This window comes from Triplophysa rosa, linkage group LG7, assembly GCF_024868665.1.
Source record: "Triplophysa rosa linkage group LG7, Trosa_1v2, whole genome shotgun sequence".
Classification (NCBI taxonomy): Eukaryota; Metazoa; Chordata; class Actinopteri; order Cypriniformes; family Nemacheilidae; genus Triplophysa; species Triplophysa rosa.
This window is the reverse complement of record NC_079896.1, coordinates 5,229,599-5,244,075: the sequence shown is the minus strand read 5'-3', so window position 1 is coordinate 5,244,075 and position 14,477 is coordinate 5,229,599. Positions and strand designations below refer to the sequence as shown.

The window sequence follows — 14,477 nt, the reverse complement described above, 5'->3', positions numbered from 1 at the left end:
CCAAATAAAGAGAAAATGACGTTATTTTTATTGCTCCTTTTGCAAAGTGAATTTTAAACGGACACATTAAGAGATATGATTGCGATATAATAGAGTTTACACATCAAGAGCTTTACTCTTCGAAGGGAGTAGGGCATAGAGATGATCACATCGGAATGGAACGCAGGGACTTGTCTTTACTTCGCCCAACGTTTAAGATATTTAAATGAAACATCCTTTTTTAACGGTATGTTATATGTCACAATATTTTGAATATTTTTGTTTCTAATAAATGTCGACGCCTTTTGTAAAAGGGTTGTTTATAAAAAACATGAAAAAAATGGTTTTGTTCTGCAAGATAAAACAAAAGGGGTGCCTAGTTTTCAGTTTGGGTCCAAAATGACAAATGCAATGCAATATAAATCCACCAGATGGCGCTGAGTACCGTTTTTAAAGACTACAACTCGCACTCAACACATTTTCATGGTTATTTAAATGTAGATAATTATTATCAGGGTATGGTTCACAGTGGATATGAAATGAGAATCGTTTCTCACCGGAACATTAAATTATGTGGAATTGTATGTAACACATCTGGTGGTACATCTTGAATATATATACAATATATCATGATATATGAATATACTCAAAAATCCCTCCAAGAAACTATAATTACATCCTTGTTGTGAAACATGAAATACTGTGTTTATTAGACACTATAGAACTATAGCATTGGCCAGAATATTATAGTTATTGGATATTAAATATATTTAAATTAATTTATTTTTATTGATGGGGACGGCTTAAACCATGAGTTTACAGGGTCACCTGTCATAATGCACAATTAAGGGCTTATGTCTGTCTGCTGTTATATAAAACACAAAATTACAGCCCACATTCTTTTTTCATGCTTTTCACTCGTTTTATGCATTACTTATTGTACTCACTGATCATTAATGTTTTTTCATTGCTCATTTGTCTCACAGGAGACAACTAAGGTGCATAGAGAACAACAAAAATGATGCAAGATGAAGACTTCCAAATATTTTAATACTATAAAGTACACATTTTTCTTTACAAACACAGACAATAAATAAAAAAATAAATATTAAATAAAAAAAAGAGCTATAATAAGACATGTAAACTTCCTGTGCTATCTTTAAATATAAAACAGGCAGTCAACATGCTGACTGAAAACAAAGACCATTTAACATTTACTAACCTTTATACAACTGTAATTTTACAGACTTCAACACATAACAACTCTGTTGAATATGTGGACTTATTCATATAGCATTTGTATATATGCCCAATAAGGCATGAAAACCTGGTCCTCAAGGTTACTATGACGTACCCTTCATAGTATCATCGCTCAAAACAGTCCAGTTTATCATTTGTCAGATCATCAGAGCTGAGGACAACAGTTACAGTACTCGAACCAAACCATCATACGCCCACATTATTAATATGGCTTTTAAAAAGTGACAAGAGAAAAATAAGGGTCCCATGTACAATGAATTTTATATATAGTCATTTCTAAAAAAAAGCTTAGAAAGTGATGAAAAATCATTGAAATATCAGTAAACATTCTCCTTTCCAAAGGGAATCCTGGAAGATAGCTAGCTTTGAAATCCAGTGTGAGCCAGCTCAACTGTGCATCATCGGACGGTCACACTGCAAACAAATCCAAGGCCGGGTCTTGGAGACCCAGAATGCTGTATGCTATTCTTTTCTGATGGCCCGGCAATCGCACACCGATGTTCCTAATGTCCCTTTATGAGCAAATAAAAAGTTCTGGGTTAGATGGGGGTTTATCATAAATGTACATCCATATCAAAATGATTGTTTTGTTTTTGTCATACATTTTTGATAATGTAAAGGAATACCTACTCAATTTTCAAGCACAACACTTGTTCCACAGTTTTAATTCCAGCACGGGCGAAGGTGTCTCTGTACTGGCCCATCTTGATCGACTCCAGCCATTCATCCACTGACCTGAAGGGGGCGCCATCGTTACCACTTGTGCTTGGTAACCGAATTGAGACCCTGCGAGGAACAGAACTGGCGATTAACTTATGAAAACATATTATTGGAAAAACAGCACAAGTGACCGTATTTGAAGTGCAACAGTTCTTCTACCGTGGATCGATACTGGCGATGGCCGAGAGGGATTCTGGGTTACGAAGCAGCTTCTCAAGCAAGTTGACAAAATCAACGAAGCGTGGTCGTTTGAAGCGGTCTTGCATCCAGCACTGAAGCATGAGCTGGTTGACGGCAGATGGACAGCCCATTGGCGCCGGCAACCTGAAGCCTTCATTTATGGATTTCATCACCTGTGACCAAAAGTAAAAGAGAAAATTAATTTCCATCCTTGAAAACCAGAAGATCTTAAAATGTGAAAAATGCGCTTTCTTGGAAAGAAACATACCTCATGATTGCTCATGTCCCAGTAGGGTCTCTCTCCGAATGACATCACCTCCCACATGACTATGCCAAAACTCCACACATCACTGGCTGACGTAAACTTCCTGTGTGCTATCGCCTCTGGTGCCGTCCAACGAATAGGAATTTTGCCTCCCTGAAAGAGTAAAAAAAAGAGTAAAGAATTACTATTTGTGCTTGCAATTTTGTTTAATGCCTCGATCTCAAATCATGACAATAATGTAATTAATGTTATGGTTCTATGATTTTATATTGCTTACTGTGGTTGTGTAGGTTCCTTCAGGAAAGTCCTCCAGCACTCGTGAAAGACCAAAATCGGAGACCTTACACTCCAAGTTTCCGTTAACCAGGACGTTGCGAGCGGCAAGGTCCCTGTGGACGTAGTTCATGTCGGAGAGGTATTTCATACCCGCCGCTATGCCACTGAGCATGCCCACGAGCTGATACGAGGAAAAGTCGCCATCGTGGTCCTGCGAAGCACAAAGGAAAGCATAAATACATCTGATACATTGTGACAAAAGTTTCAAAAGGAAAACATCTAGGAAGTTGACGAATAAATCGTCCATGTGTCCTATGGTGTGAAAACTGTTAATATGACATGGTTTTATATTATTATTATTATTATTAATCTATTTTATCATATAAAATAGCGTAAGAGAGATTTATCGTCATTGTTAGTTTTGTTTCTAAATGTTTGCCGGACAGATTTGCACATCAGTCTGTAAACTACCCATTTGTTGATTGAAACATAAAACATACCCTTAAATATTGATCCAAAGCTCCGTTCTCCACATACTCTGTAATAATCATGGCATGTTTGACTGAAAGTAGAAGAGAACAGTGTTAAAATATGCACTTTGGGACTGGTATTTAAATGGATTAAAAATGAAATTAAATTCACACTATAAGATATTTGGCGCTTACATTTAGTGACCACACCCTCCAGGCGGATTATGTTCTTGTGAGCAAACTGTCCCATGATGCTGGCCTCACTGAGAAAGTCTTGTCTCTGTTTTTCGGTGTAGCCGGGCTTCAGCGTCTTTATGGCTACAGCGACTTCAGAGCGTCCCGGTACGTTCAGAGAACCGCGAAAAACTTCACCGAATTCTCCTAGGGAACAACATGGAAACACAATTGTTACATTTGGTCCTATAAACATCAAAGTCTAACACTGTTTGTCAAAAAGTAAATATGGTATTTTTTATCTGAATACCTGCACCGATGACCTTCTGCTTGGTGATATGACTAGGAGGAATTTCACTTGCAAACTTGAGGACGGCTGCACAGGGGTCCTCGTATGTATGGGGGTCAATGTAGGTAGTCAAAGGAAGGAGTTTTTCTGTAAAACAAACGGAGAAAGATTTTGTAACTTTTGAATACTGGCAGCTTTGGGGATGATCAGATTTGTGTGGAAAAGATTTATTTGTAAATCCGCTCCGTACCTGGACATGAGAAGTAATCTCCATCAACTCTCTGTCGAACATGCGAGTTCAGTCACCTGATGAAAGAGAATTCAACAACACATTAGGAGACTAATTTAAGCCGTTGTCCTGATTTCTAAATTGACAATGATTACACATCAAAGCAAGAATGTAAACAGTTTGGGACTACGCCAGAACCGAATGGAACGTTGGGAAATCCTGTCTTCCTATTTGAAAAGAGATGTGATAAGGATAAAGAAGTGCGTGGAATGGAAAACGTGAAGCCAGAGAAAAGTTCTCTAACCTTTTGTGTAGCAGCAAAATGACCACGACGATCAACAACATGACTCCACCCCCAGCGATGGCTCCCATGACAACCATTGAACTATTCTGAGTTTGAGATTCGGCTGTTGGAGAACAAAAAAATAAAAGCATTCACAAACGCTCTCACTTGTTGACCACCCACAGCCTATCGCACACATCAAAGTTACGCACTTTCATATGTGAAGGCAAACAGTAAGACAAAACAAAACACCCACGGATGGATTCGCACGCAGACGAGTGCTTACCGAGAGCCAATGTCTCCAACTCAAGTTCTGCGCTGTGGCTGCTAGGGTGACCTTCTGCCGTGAGAGTGTGAACGCGAAACACGTACTTTGTGCCCGGTAAGAGATCATTAATCTGGACGAAATTCTTTTCCAAGACCAGAACGTTGTAGGTGGTGATATCCAGCTCTCCGGGATCCTCCTATGAAACAATGGGAAGAGGAAATTGAAAGTTTAGTCTAAATGGTTAAACATGGAAAGGCCACAGAAAGAGAAAGAGAGCTTGGGTGTTCTAGGTGGGTTTACACTGGCTCAATTCAAATAAGCCCACCCCAAGTTTCTATTTAAAATTCAACATCCATCCTTCAATGTGAGTCTGAGATATTTTTGTCTGCCAGGCGGAAACCGTAAGTCTGAACCCCTTTAAAGGCACTAGCAAAACATCTCCAAACAGTCACATGCTAGGTTTGAAAAAACTTTTAAGTAAAACTTTACAATAAGGTTGTATTTGTAAACATTAGTAAATGCATTAACTAACAGGCACTAACAATAACCAACATAGTTTTTCAGCATTTATTAATCTTTGTTAAAGTCCCCGTGAACCGGAAGTTGTGATCGTTTTATTTCCGTGATTTGACAAATTTCCGAGTGAAATGGAATTTTGAATAAGAAAAATAGTGGGCGTGGCTTCGTCTTTCTGCGATTTGATTGGAAGAATAAAAACAGCAGTTGCATTTTGAAATGGAACTGGCAGCAGACGGACAGTCGAAAGGGAGGAGTTAACGGATGCTCCGCCCAAGCCGTCTAACATACGTCATTTAAGATGGATAGTCAGACGGAAGTGCATGTTCAGATTTTAACAGAAGATTATGAGGGCACACGAATTTTAAAAAGAGAACGACCCACATTGATAAACTATTTACAACTAACACTGCACTATTTCATGAAAAAATAGGCATTGTAAGTTTTAATTTCACTGGGACTTTAATGTTAGCTGATGTCAATACAAGGGTTCGTGTTAATGTTAACAGTTATAACTTTTTGGTTTTAAAAATGTTGAAGTAAATTTTGAAACCATGTTAACCTTGTAAAGTGTTACCAAACTTCTAAAGCATTTCCTCTTTAGGAAACCCCACTAAAAATAAATGTAATCACCTTCTTGCGGTACATGAGCTCATAGCGGGGGGTGACATGGTTCTGCACATGGTGGTCCACAACCCACGATAAAGTCAGACTGTTGGTGGTCCGATCTTCCACTCGTAGGTACAACACCCTGGGACCATCTGAAACCAAAACCACGATTCATCAGTATTTCAGCTAAAAATGGGATGAAAGTGTGCAACACCATATCACCATGACATGTTCAATAATATTTCTAGCCCCGCCCCACAGCGAAACCCCCTTGGTCCAAAATTCTATTTGACACTCAAATATGCATTTTTGTTTCCGCTAATGTAAAAAAACTCAAACTCTTAAAATGTCCAACCTGTGAAATGAAGCACCGTTGTGATGCTAGCCGTGGCTTTCTGCCGGCTGAACTGAGACACACCGCTCTGAGCCTCCACCGTAAACGTGTAGTTAACATGAGGTTCCAGCTCACTAACCACAACCTCGGGGTCTTTCAAGGCCGTCTGCGTGGGCTCGAATCGCACCCTACCGCCGCACGGCAAACACAGAACACCCTCGCAGCGCTCGCATGCCACGCTGTAGGTAATGTCACTGCGCCTGCCCGTGTCTGCTGGGGGGCGCCAGGTCAGTTGCAAACTCCCTGCTGTCAGAAGGGGGGCGTAGACTATGTCTCGGGGTGGGCTAGGAAGAGCTAAAGGAAAAAAGCGCTTTTGTTTTTGTTTGTTTGATTTTCGAGTAAAAATGGTAATTACGTTAAATAACATGCGTAAAATGCGATTTTGTGAACTGTTCACACATACTTTTCAAACTTTTAATCACAAACATATCCACACTAACCAGAGCAGGGTGCAGAGTTGGGATCCGTCGGGGCCCGGTAGAAGCCTTCCAGGCATGGACACAGGAGCGCTCCGTGACCCGAGCGTTGGGTGTTATCCGGACACGCTTGACATGGCTGGCTGGAATCTGTGCTCTTGTAGTAGCCCGGTTCACATGCTATGAAAGAGATCACAGGAAAAACACAGGTGAGCAAACAACAAATGAGGACAAAGATTCACCTTTAGCTAAAAATGCAGTTTCGATAACCACCCCGTGATCCTTTTAATTTTCTGCCATTGTGTGCGCGCAGCGAGGGCGGAACCGCTGAACTATAGGAAGAGCCGATCTTTCATTGCCATCGCAAATCCGCACAACAAGAGCCAATGAAGCCAGCGCGACAGACAGTCGAGCCATAACAACAGGCATTCAGAAAAAGCAATGTTGCTTCTATTGAGCGATGCAACACACAATGCCATGCGGAAGATTTTCAGGCGGATGTAAATAACTAACTAGTCAAACTGGTCGCTTAACTTTTGTACAGCTCAAACTTATTGTCCAATTCGTTATGAAAGAAGTAAGAAAAAAATGAAATAACGACAGGTGATCTATAGGGCGCATGTGGATGTCCGTTGGACAAAACAGGATGTTGGAATTGCAAGCATATGTTAGTACTCAGACCTTCTCTTCTCCTCCTTTCCTTCCTCCGCTGAAGGATGAGGACATGCTATAACAAACACAAAGGATGAAACTCCGGAAAGAAGGATGGGGGGGTGATATAACAATCATTAACAAAGAGAGCCGAAGGGGACGATTCAGAATCACATGCTCGGACCTAAGCTCACTCCGGTTCTGGTGCGCTTTCATTTTAATAGGCATGAGAAACTCAGTGGCTCAAAAAATCAGTGTGAATATAGATTCAACACGTCCTTTGATGGGACTATGTCCACCCCCCGGGTCTAGTCCCTCACACCAACAAAGGGCCAAGGTTCAGATTGACGACAGGCGGGAGGTGAGTGAGTGTGAATGGGTGCGTAAGGAACGCTGACAGAGGCTCTCCCGCTGGGATTTTACACTGGGTTTTGTGTATTTGCTCTGCTGTAAGGATGGACGTCTATGGGAGGAGGGGGTGCGCATAAGAAAAGCAGCCTCTCTTTGTCCATTTTATTTGAAACCAGAATGGGGTAACTCCCACTACAATCCTCTAATCGTCTCGATTGTGGGCATCGAACGTGAAATTGGTAACTCTGAATCCGAACTTCAGAGTGTCAGCTTCAGTAATAAGTCTTATTTAATATGTTGATGTCGTTTCCATGGGGATTTTATATGGAGTTCTGGAAAAGCTGACAGGAGACGTCTATGCGTCAGGCTGACCAATTTCACAAGGGAGCTATTTAGGGCTAAGCTGCGTCGGTGGAGAGTGTCACAGCTCCATCAGCGACAGCACATGGAGGAAGTGGAGATATTTGACTAACGCCTTTTTTGCGCACTTGTACTGCGTTTGTGTTCCCCCATTCGCTGAAATATGCATGACACGAGTGATTGGAAGGCTGATAAGACCCAAGTGTTTGACTGGTGGACACAATGCACAAAGGGAATAGTTAATGCCCTTTGGGTGGAAAGGTCAACGGTTAGAATAGCAGTTTCGCTACGGCTGCTTTTCAAATGTAAGCAAATTTAGTAAAAGTAACTTTAACAATTAAAATCGACAAATATACCATACATGTGTCCTATGGTGTGACAGCCAAAATTTTGAAGCCAAACTGTTAATAATATATTTTATTTATATATATAATATAAAATAGCGTGAGAGTTAATTAATTAATGTTTGCTGTCACACCATAGGACACATTTACAGTATATTTGTCAACTACCCACATATATTTATTAGGGCTATCAAACGATTAATCGCATCCAGAATAAAAGTTTTGTGTTTTCACAATATATGTCTGTGTACTGAGCATATTAATTTTGTGTTTATAAACACATACACGCATATATATATATATATATATATATAAGAAAAATATCAAATATAAAATTAATAAAACATTTATATATAATTTGAATTATTGGTAAATATAAACAAACACATGTCAATATTTCCTAAATATGTATACATACACATGTACGTGTGTATGGTTTTATAAATACACAATTATTATGCACCGTACACAGACATATATTACGTAAACACAATTTTTTATTCTGGATGCGATTATTCGCGATTAATCGTTTGTCTGCCCTAATATTCAGCCATTCTATTACACCATTCTCAAGATATCGGTTTCAGTATGTCATTGAAAAACCCATATCAGGCGAAACAAAACTAGCAATGAAAAGTACCCAACTGCTCAAGAATTAATTTCACACATTCTTTCAACATCTACCAGCATTGATAATGATGTTACGGTCAAAAACTGCTGAAACTTTTCCCCAAAAGGAATACATCGGAACGCTGGGAATTTCCCCATGAAACTTCTCAATTTCTCTGGCCGGCCATTTAAGCAAGACCCCTTCCCCCATGCATGCCCAACTACAATTGTCCCCCACAAAAACTGGCAGGTGGCGATAAGCCGAACAGCAGAGCAGCAGTCACGCAGAAAGGCACTCGTAAAACTCCCCTGAAAACAATGACAACAGCAACGCCATTGTCTCCGTGATTGTTTGTGGTTAAAAACCCTCCTTTACATCGAATGCTTTGAGGCATCTTTTCACTCTACACGGTGAAAAAACATCACCAATTTAAATCAAAAGGCTGTAGGTTGTTCATTCCTACGGGGGCTTTCAAGAGATGAGCGGATGATGAAATTATAGATTGAAACAATGGTTTACTGGAAAAAAATGTCAGGATGGGAAACAGAAAGAACCCAAACTCTTTGGGATGTCTGGACATGTAGTCTTCATTCCTGAAACATGTCATCAAAAAGGAAGCTAGTCAGTTTCTATTACATAGGCAGTTTCATTTGGTCATCATTCATCACGCTTCCTCCAAAGGTGTCAAAACATTTAGCACGTCTCTTGGAAACTGCATAATAAAGGAAATGTTTGGAATCTGCCCTTTTCCACTAACCCAGAATGCCACGAAAATTTTTCAACCCCTTGATGTTCTCCAACGTCCGTTTCAGGTGCTGGTTCCTGTCGGACGTCCAGAAGTCAAGGTCTTTAAAACATTCTTCCCGAGACTGACCTTCCTTATGGTTTCTAATATGTGGCTTTTTTATAAGGCTGTGTGTTAACTTTATCGGCTGTACCATACAACAATTGGACCCTGCTGTTAGACTAGAGGTTGTTTGCCGAAGAATAACGATTTTAATAAACTCCAAAAATGTTGCATTTGGAGTTTCACAGCGTGTCAACATAAAAGCACATTTTCTCACAAGTACAAAAGGTGTACAGAGTTCCGAGATAACCCTTAATTACACGATAACTATCCCAGACAGACCTCAAGCATGCCAAACCTTCTCTGTAATCTGTGGTGTGCCGTTGTCATGGTAACGCGCTTACACACGCAAAGTAAATCAGGTAATGGCAGCCCGGCCCACTGAGTCATATCAGCTGTTGGGAGATATCGGAAAACAGAGATAAGCCTCTAGGGGAATTTTATCAGGAAATAAAAACCTTGAACATAAAGATAGTCAAGTTTCCCCAAAACGTTTTGAAGTGCACACTTAAAATGTATGGATGTAAATGCATTCAATTACAAAATATTAAACCAAGTGTCATTTATTTTGAAAAAAGAAAGAACACTTTTTTTTATTCTAGTAAAATAAAAAATGTCATAGTAAATAATTACATAAAGTTCAAACTTAAAGGGACAGTTCAAACAAAAATGAAAATTCTGTCATCATTTACTCACCCTCGAATTGTTACAAATCTGTATACATTTCTTTGTTCCGATGAACACAGAGAAAGATATTTAGAAAAATGCATGTAACCAAACAGTTCTTAGCCACCAATGACTACCATAGAAGGAAAAATGACAATTGTAGTCAAAAGTTCCCCAGAACTGTTTGCTTTACTACACTTTTCAAAATCTCTTCTTTTGGGTTTAACAGAACAAAACATTTCTAAAGCAATTTTTCCTACTAGTCAATGGTGGCCAAGAACTGTTTGATCACAAGCATTCTTCCAAATATCTTTCTCAGAACAAAGAAAGTTATACAGATTTGTTGAGGGAGAGTAAATGAAGACAGAATTTTCATTTTTGACTGAACTGTTCCTTTAAGTCACCTTAGGACAACTTGGTTAAAAGTCACTGCAAAAATGGCTCGGTAAAGTGACGTTAGTTCTTTTAGTATCAAACTGCAGATGCCATTTCCAAACGTGCTTGTGCAAGTTCAAGGCAACTTTCCTTTTCGTTCAATTCCGAACAGACATATTTCAACACACAAATAAACTATCATTCTTCAATTAATCTTTTGCAAGATTACCCTGTCATCCAAGCTTGTAGCTTAAGTTCTTTCTATTCAAATCAGTGTGAGAATGTCTGAAGGGCAAAAACCAACGAATGCAAATCATGCAACTGTTAATATGCACGTATATTCCTTTTCAGTGGCAGCCTTGTATCTTCGCACTTCCTTCCTGAAATACTAAACAAACATTCAGAAATAATACACCGGCAGGTGAGAGGGTGTGGGGCCGGCTGACATTCCATTCGACTCGAGTCATCTCACAAACTCCTCAGACAGCTCTGTGGCAACCACAAAAATCTCTCAGGCTTCCCAGACACACCCTCACCCGCAAAGACACTTGCCATCTGCCCACCCACAATGACCCGCAGTTGCTCCTGGGTTGCATTTGCTATTCAGTTCCATTTCTGTGCATTCAAGATTCGAATACTGAATCCCACCCTAGTGACAGAGGAATACACCAGCCAGACCAAAAAAATGCCGATTTTGGCTTGTTTGAGATAATCAGCGACTGGTTGGGCCGATTAGCAATTGAAGTGATTTTATCACAATCTCATCTTGGTTTCTCACAAAACCCATCTTATTCGACCCATATCATATTGGAAAAGCTTACCTTTGCAGGTTTCTCCAACAGCTTGGTATCCCGCTCGGCAGATACACTGGCCCACAGGAACGACCCACTCTCCCTCAGAAGTGCAGTACATTCGTGGAGTAGCGTCTCCAACCACAACTGCGTCCTTCACACAGGTGCCCTCCACCTCCGCCAAGGCACTTGATGCCACCTGCTCGGGGAAGGCGGCCAGGCTTCTCATCATGGCTGGGCAGGTGGTGTAGAAAACCTTCAAACCCAGGACAGCAACACAGCTCCCTAGATCCTGGAAGGCTAAGTAGAACCCCCTTCTGGAGAGGGGTCCGATGCTCCGCCTCTCAACGTTCACCCGCAGATCGGCTCGGCCCCCTCCGCGATTGGCTGTTACTTCATCCGGCGCTACAGTTGCTATTTTTTTGAACTGGCCTTTGCGAAAGTTTGTGCCGACATCCGTGTCAGTTTCGCCTAGGTAGAGGCCGAAGGTTTCTCGACAAGATGGTGAAGAGCCGCCGAATGAGTTGCAGTCCCGGATCACAAAGCGTAGCTCTACGGTGACACGAGAAATGTCGAGCCCACGCTGGATAAATGTGGTGCGAAGCCAGTTGTCCTGTTCGACGTCACTGGCGACATTGCACACGCTGTAGGTATACAGGAGAGAGCCGTTCACCACCGTCTGGACAATCTCCCACTGAGGAACATTGAAAAAGAGAGAAAGAGAAACTTCATTACAATCTTCATTAAAACACATTGTTTTGTTTTTACACTTCAATACATATCCTGTTCCAGTATCTTATTTCAAAATGTCTGTTGCAACAAGACATACTGAATGTGGGAATCACACCTTTGTAAATGTATCTCATTAGAAGGGTGTGGAAGAGGACAAAAAGCAGGCCTCTGTGAAAGAAAAGCTCTCCTCTTTCCCACAAAGCTCACTCTATTTCTCCCTTGCAACATTCTCTTTCACTCGGCTCTTCAAAAAGCTCTGGAAAAGCTCACAAAATACCCATGACCTCAAAAGGCTTTTTGAACACAGCAGCATAGAGATGACTGATGGAAAGCATTCACAACATCAGGAGAATGAAAGTTGACAGATCTAACCTCTAAGATTAATTAAGCAAGTTAGTGTGCGAGTACACATGCTAGGAGGAAGCGGCTGGACACAGCAGTACGTTTCAAGTGGTCTTAGTGTGGCTGGAGAGGAATTTGCAGTGGATTCTTAAAAAAACAACGGTTCAAAGTGTGCTTACTGCACAGCCTCAAATCAAACCCGATTTATTCAAAATCTTCAGAAAGGAAATATTTAAACACGCTTTCCAAGCAGAACCTATTTGCTTTCTCTTGTATTTAGTATGTCATTTCCATTACTTGCTCATGCATTCATGATTTGTGAATTAGAATTTCAAAAAAATTATGTCACACACAAATACAAATTTTAAGCAAATGTAATATTATAGAACAAACTTTAAAACTTTTGTCATTAGCTTATTTGCCTGGGTATGAACAATAAAAGTCCTTGACATTTCCATATTACAGTATATTGCACATTTAATGTTACTGTCTTTTTGTAACGTAATAATAAGATAAATGAAAATCTAAACATCCACGTTATAAATTTACTTCATGACATTACAATATTCAGATGGCCTGTTGCCAAAGAAACCTCGACTTGTCTTACTCAAGGAACATAACGTTAATAACTTTAATGGCTGTAAAAGCTTGTAATGGGTTGAGGATATGACTCAACAGAGGTGTTTTATAAAACTCAATGACACTGACTCATGTGCGTGTAAACGTTTGATGTACAGCAAACAAACGGGAGACTTAATGGAGCCAATTTGAATAATTACATTACTGTTTTATAGAAATAGAAATGAAAAACTCACCCCCTCTTCATTCGGCCAGGTCAACCAACCCAACTCACTTCCGGCAGCCTTCATATCAAGCAGCACATCTAGATCATGACAAAAAAAGTTAGGCTATATAAAAATGAATGCACGTTTAAATAACCGTATAATGCTTAAATGAGTTGATAAAATAAAAAAAGCTCTGGATAAAAATGATGCTTAAATTAAAAGTCAATAAAATTTAAATAAAATGCTTATCTCTCCATTTATATCAAAAACAAATAGAAAACAAACTTATCTGAAAAACGGCATGTCATGTTCTCTATACTGAGTAATGATCACTTTTCAAAAAAAGAAAGTCAGTTTTACTTACGTTCTTTTGACTGGATCACAATAAATACGTTGTTAACAAATAAATACACAAATAAGAAACGAAGCGAAGTGCGGCGGTATTCCATCGTCCTCCTTAATGTAAAGTTTTTTGGTCCACACGACATTCCTCCGACATCTACGAGAAACTGGAACTTACTAAAGTGGAGACAAGTTTCATTCATGGCTGTGGGAAGTCAAGTGACTCCGCCCTCTGGAATGCGCTCCATGTATGGAGCTGGTAGGGCGTGGCCATGGACCCGGGTGCTTTGAGTGACAGCCACCACACCTGTTCAATGTGTTTCGGAAGTTTGCCCAGGTTCATTTGCACAATAGTAATTTTAGACGATTGGGCACGGTCTCAGTTCAAAGAGAGCGCTTTTCAGCTCCTTTCCTTTTAAGATAATATCGAGGTAATTTGGACTGAAACCACTTTAAAGATGGTATTCACCGTGAATTTGACTTAAATTAGCTAATCTGTTCAGACATTATACAATGAACTTCCTTCATCTTCAGCCGACGTTTGTTTTATTTAGTAGACAGTTTTGTCCAATAAAACGTATATAAAAAAAGCATTTTAACGACCCAACAATTGAAGCGGTGAAAAAACACTGGATTTCATTGATAAAACAGAATTTTTACAAAGCCAATACTATGTTTTTTTTTTACATATTACAGGTTAATGTGGCTGAAGCTCGTAACCCTAAATTTAGACTAACACACTATTATGAGGGATTGATGAGCTAGTTATTAAATTAAAATAGTTAGTTATTGAATTAACCTAAAACACTCAAATGTTTTGCAAGCCCACCGTCACTATGTCTTTCCCATGACAAGGAAAAGAAAGGGGTCAAGTGGGCTTGCCTCAATGAATGACTAACTACTAATGACTTGAAGGAGTATGAATATGTAGACAGCGAAACACGGCAAACAAA

The 14,477-nt window shown here is 39.9% G+C and overlaps 1 protein-coding gene across 1 annotated transcript; it reads right to left on the bottom strand.

Annotated features, from left to right (window-relative positions):
• Positions 1 to 1,044: 1,044 nt before the first annotated feature.
• epha2a (eph receptor A2 a) lies at positions 1,045 to 13,717 on the bottom strand. Its single transcript, XM_057338899.1, is given in 17 exon segments — positions 1,045 to 1,751; positions 1,870 to 2,025; positions 2,119 to 2,312; positions 2,408 to 2,557; positions 2,682 to 2,891; positions 3,181 to 3,242; positions 3,346 to 3,531; positions 3,635 to 3,760; positions 3,864 to 3,919; positions 4,147 to 4,249; positions 4,412 to 4,589; positions 5,543 to 5,670; positions 5,874 to 6,206; positions 6,353 to 6,508; positions 11,354 to 12,017; positions 13,213 to 13,280; positions 13,547 to 13,717. Coding segments are annotated over 17 exon segments (2,997 nt in total). The 5' UTR covers positions 13,671 to 13,717; the 3' UTR covers positions 1,045 to 1,648.
• Between the last annotated feature and the right edge of the window lie 760 nt (positions 13,718 to 14,477).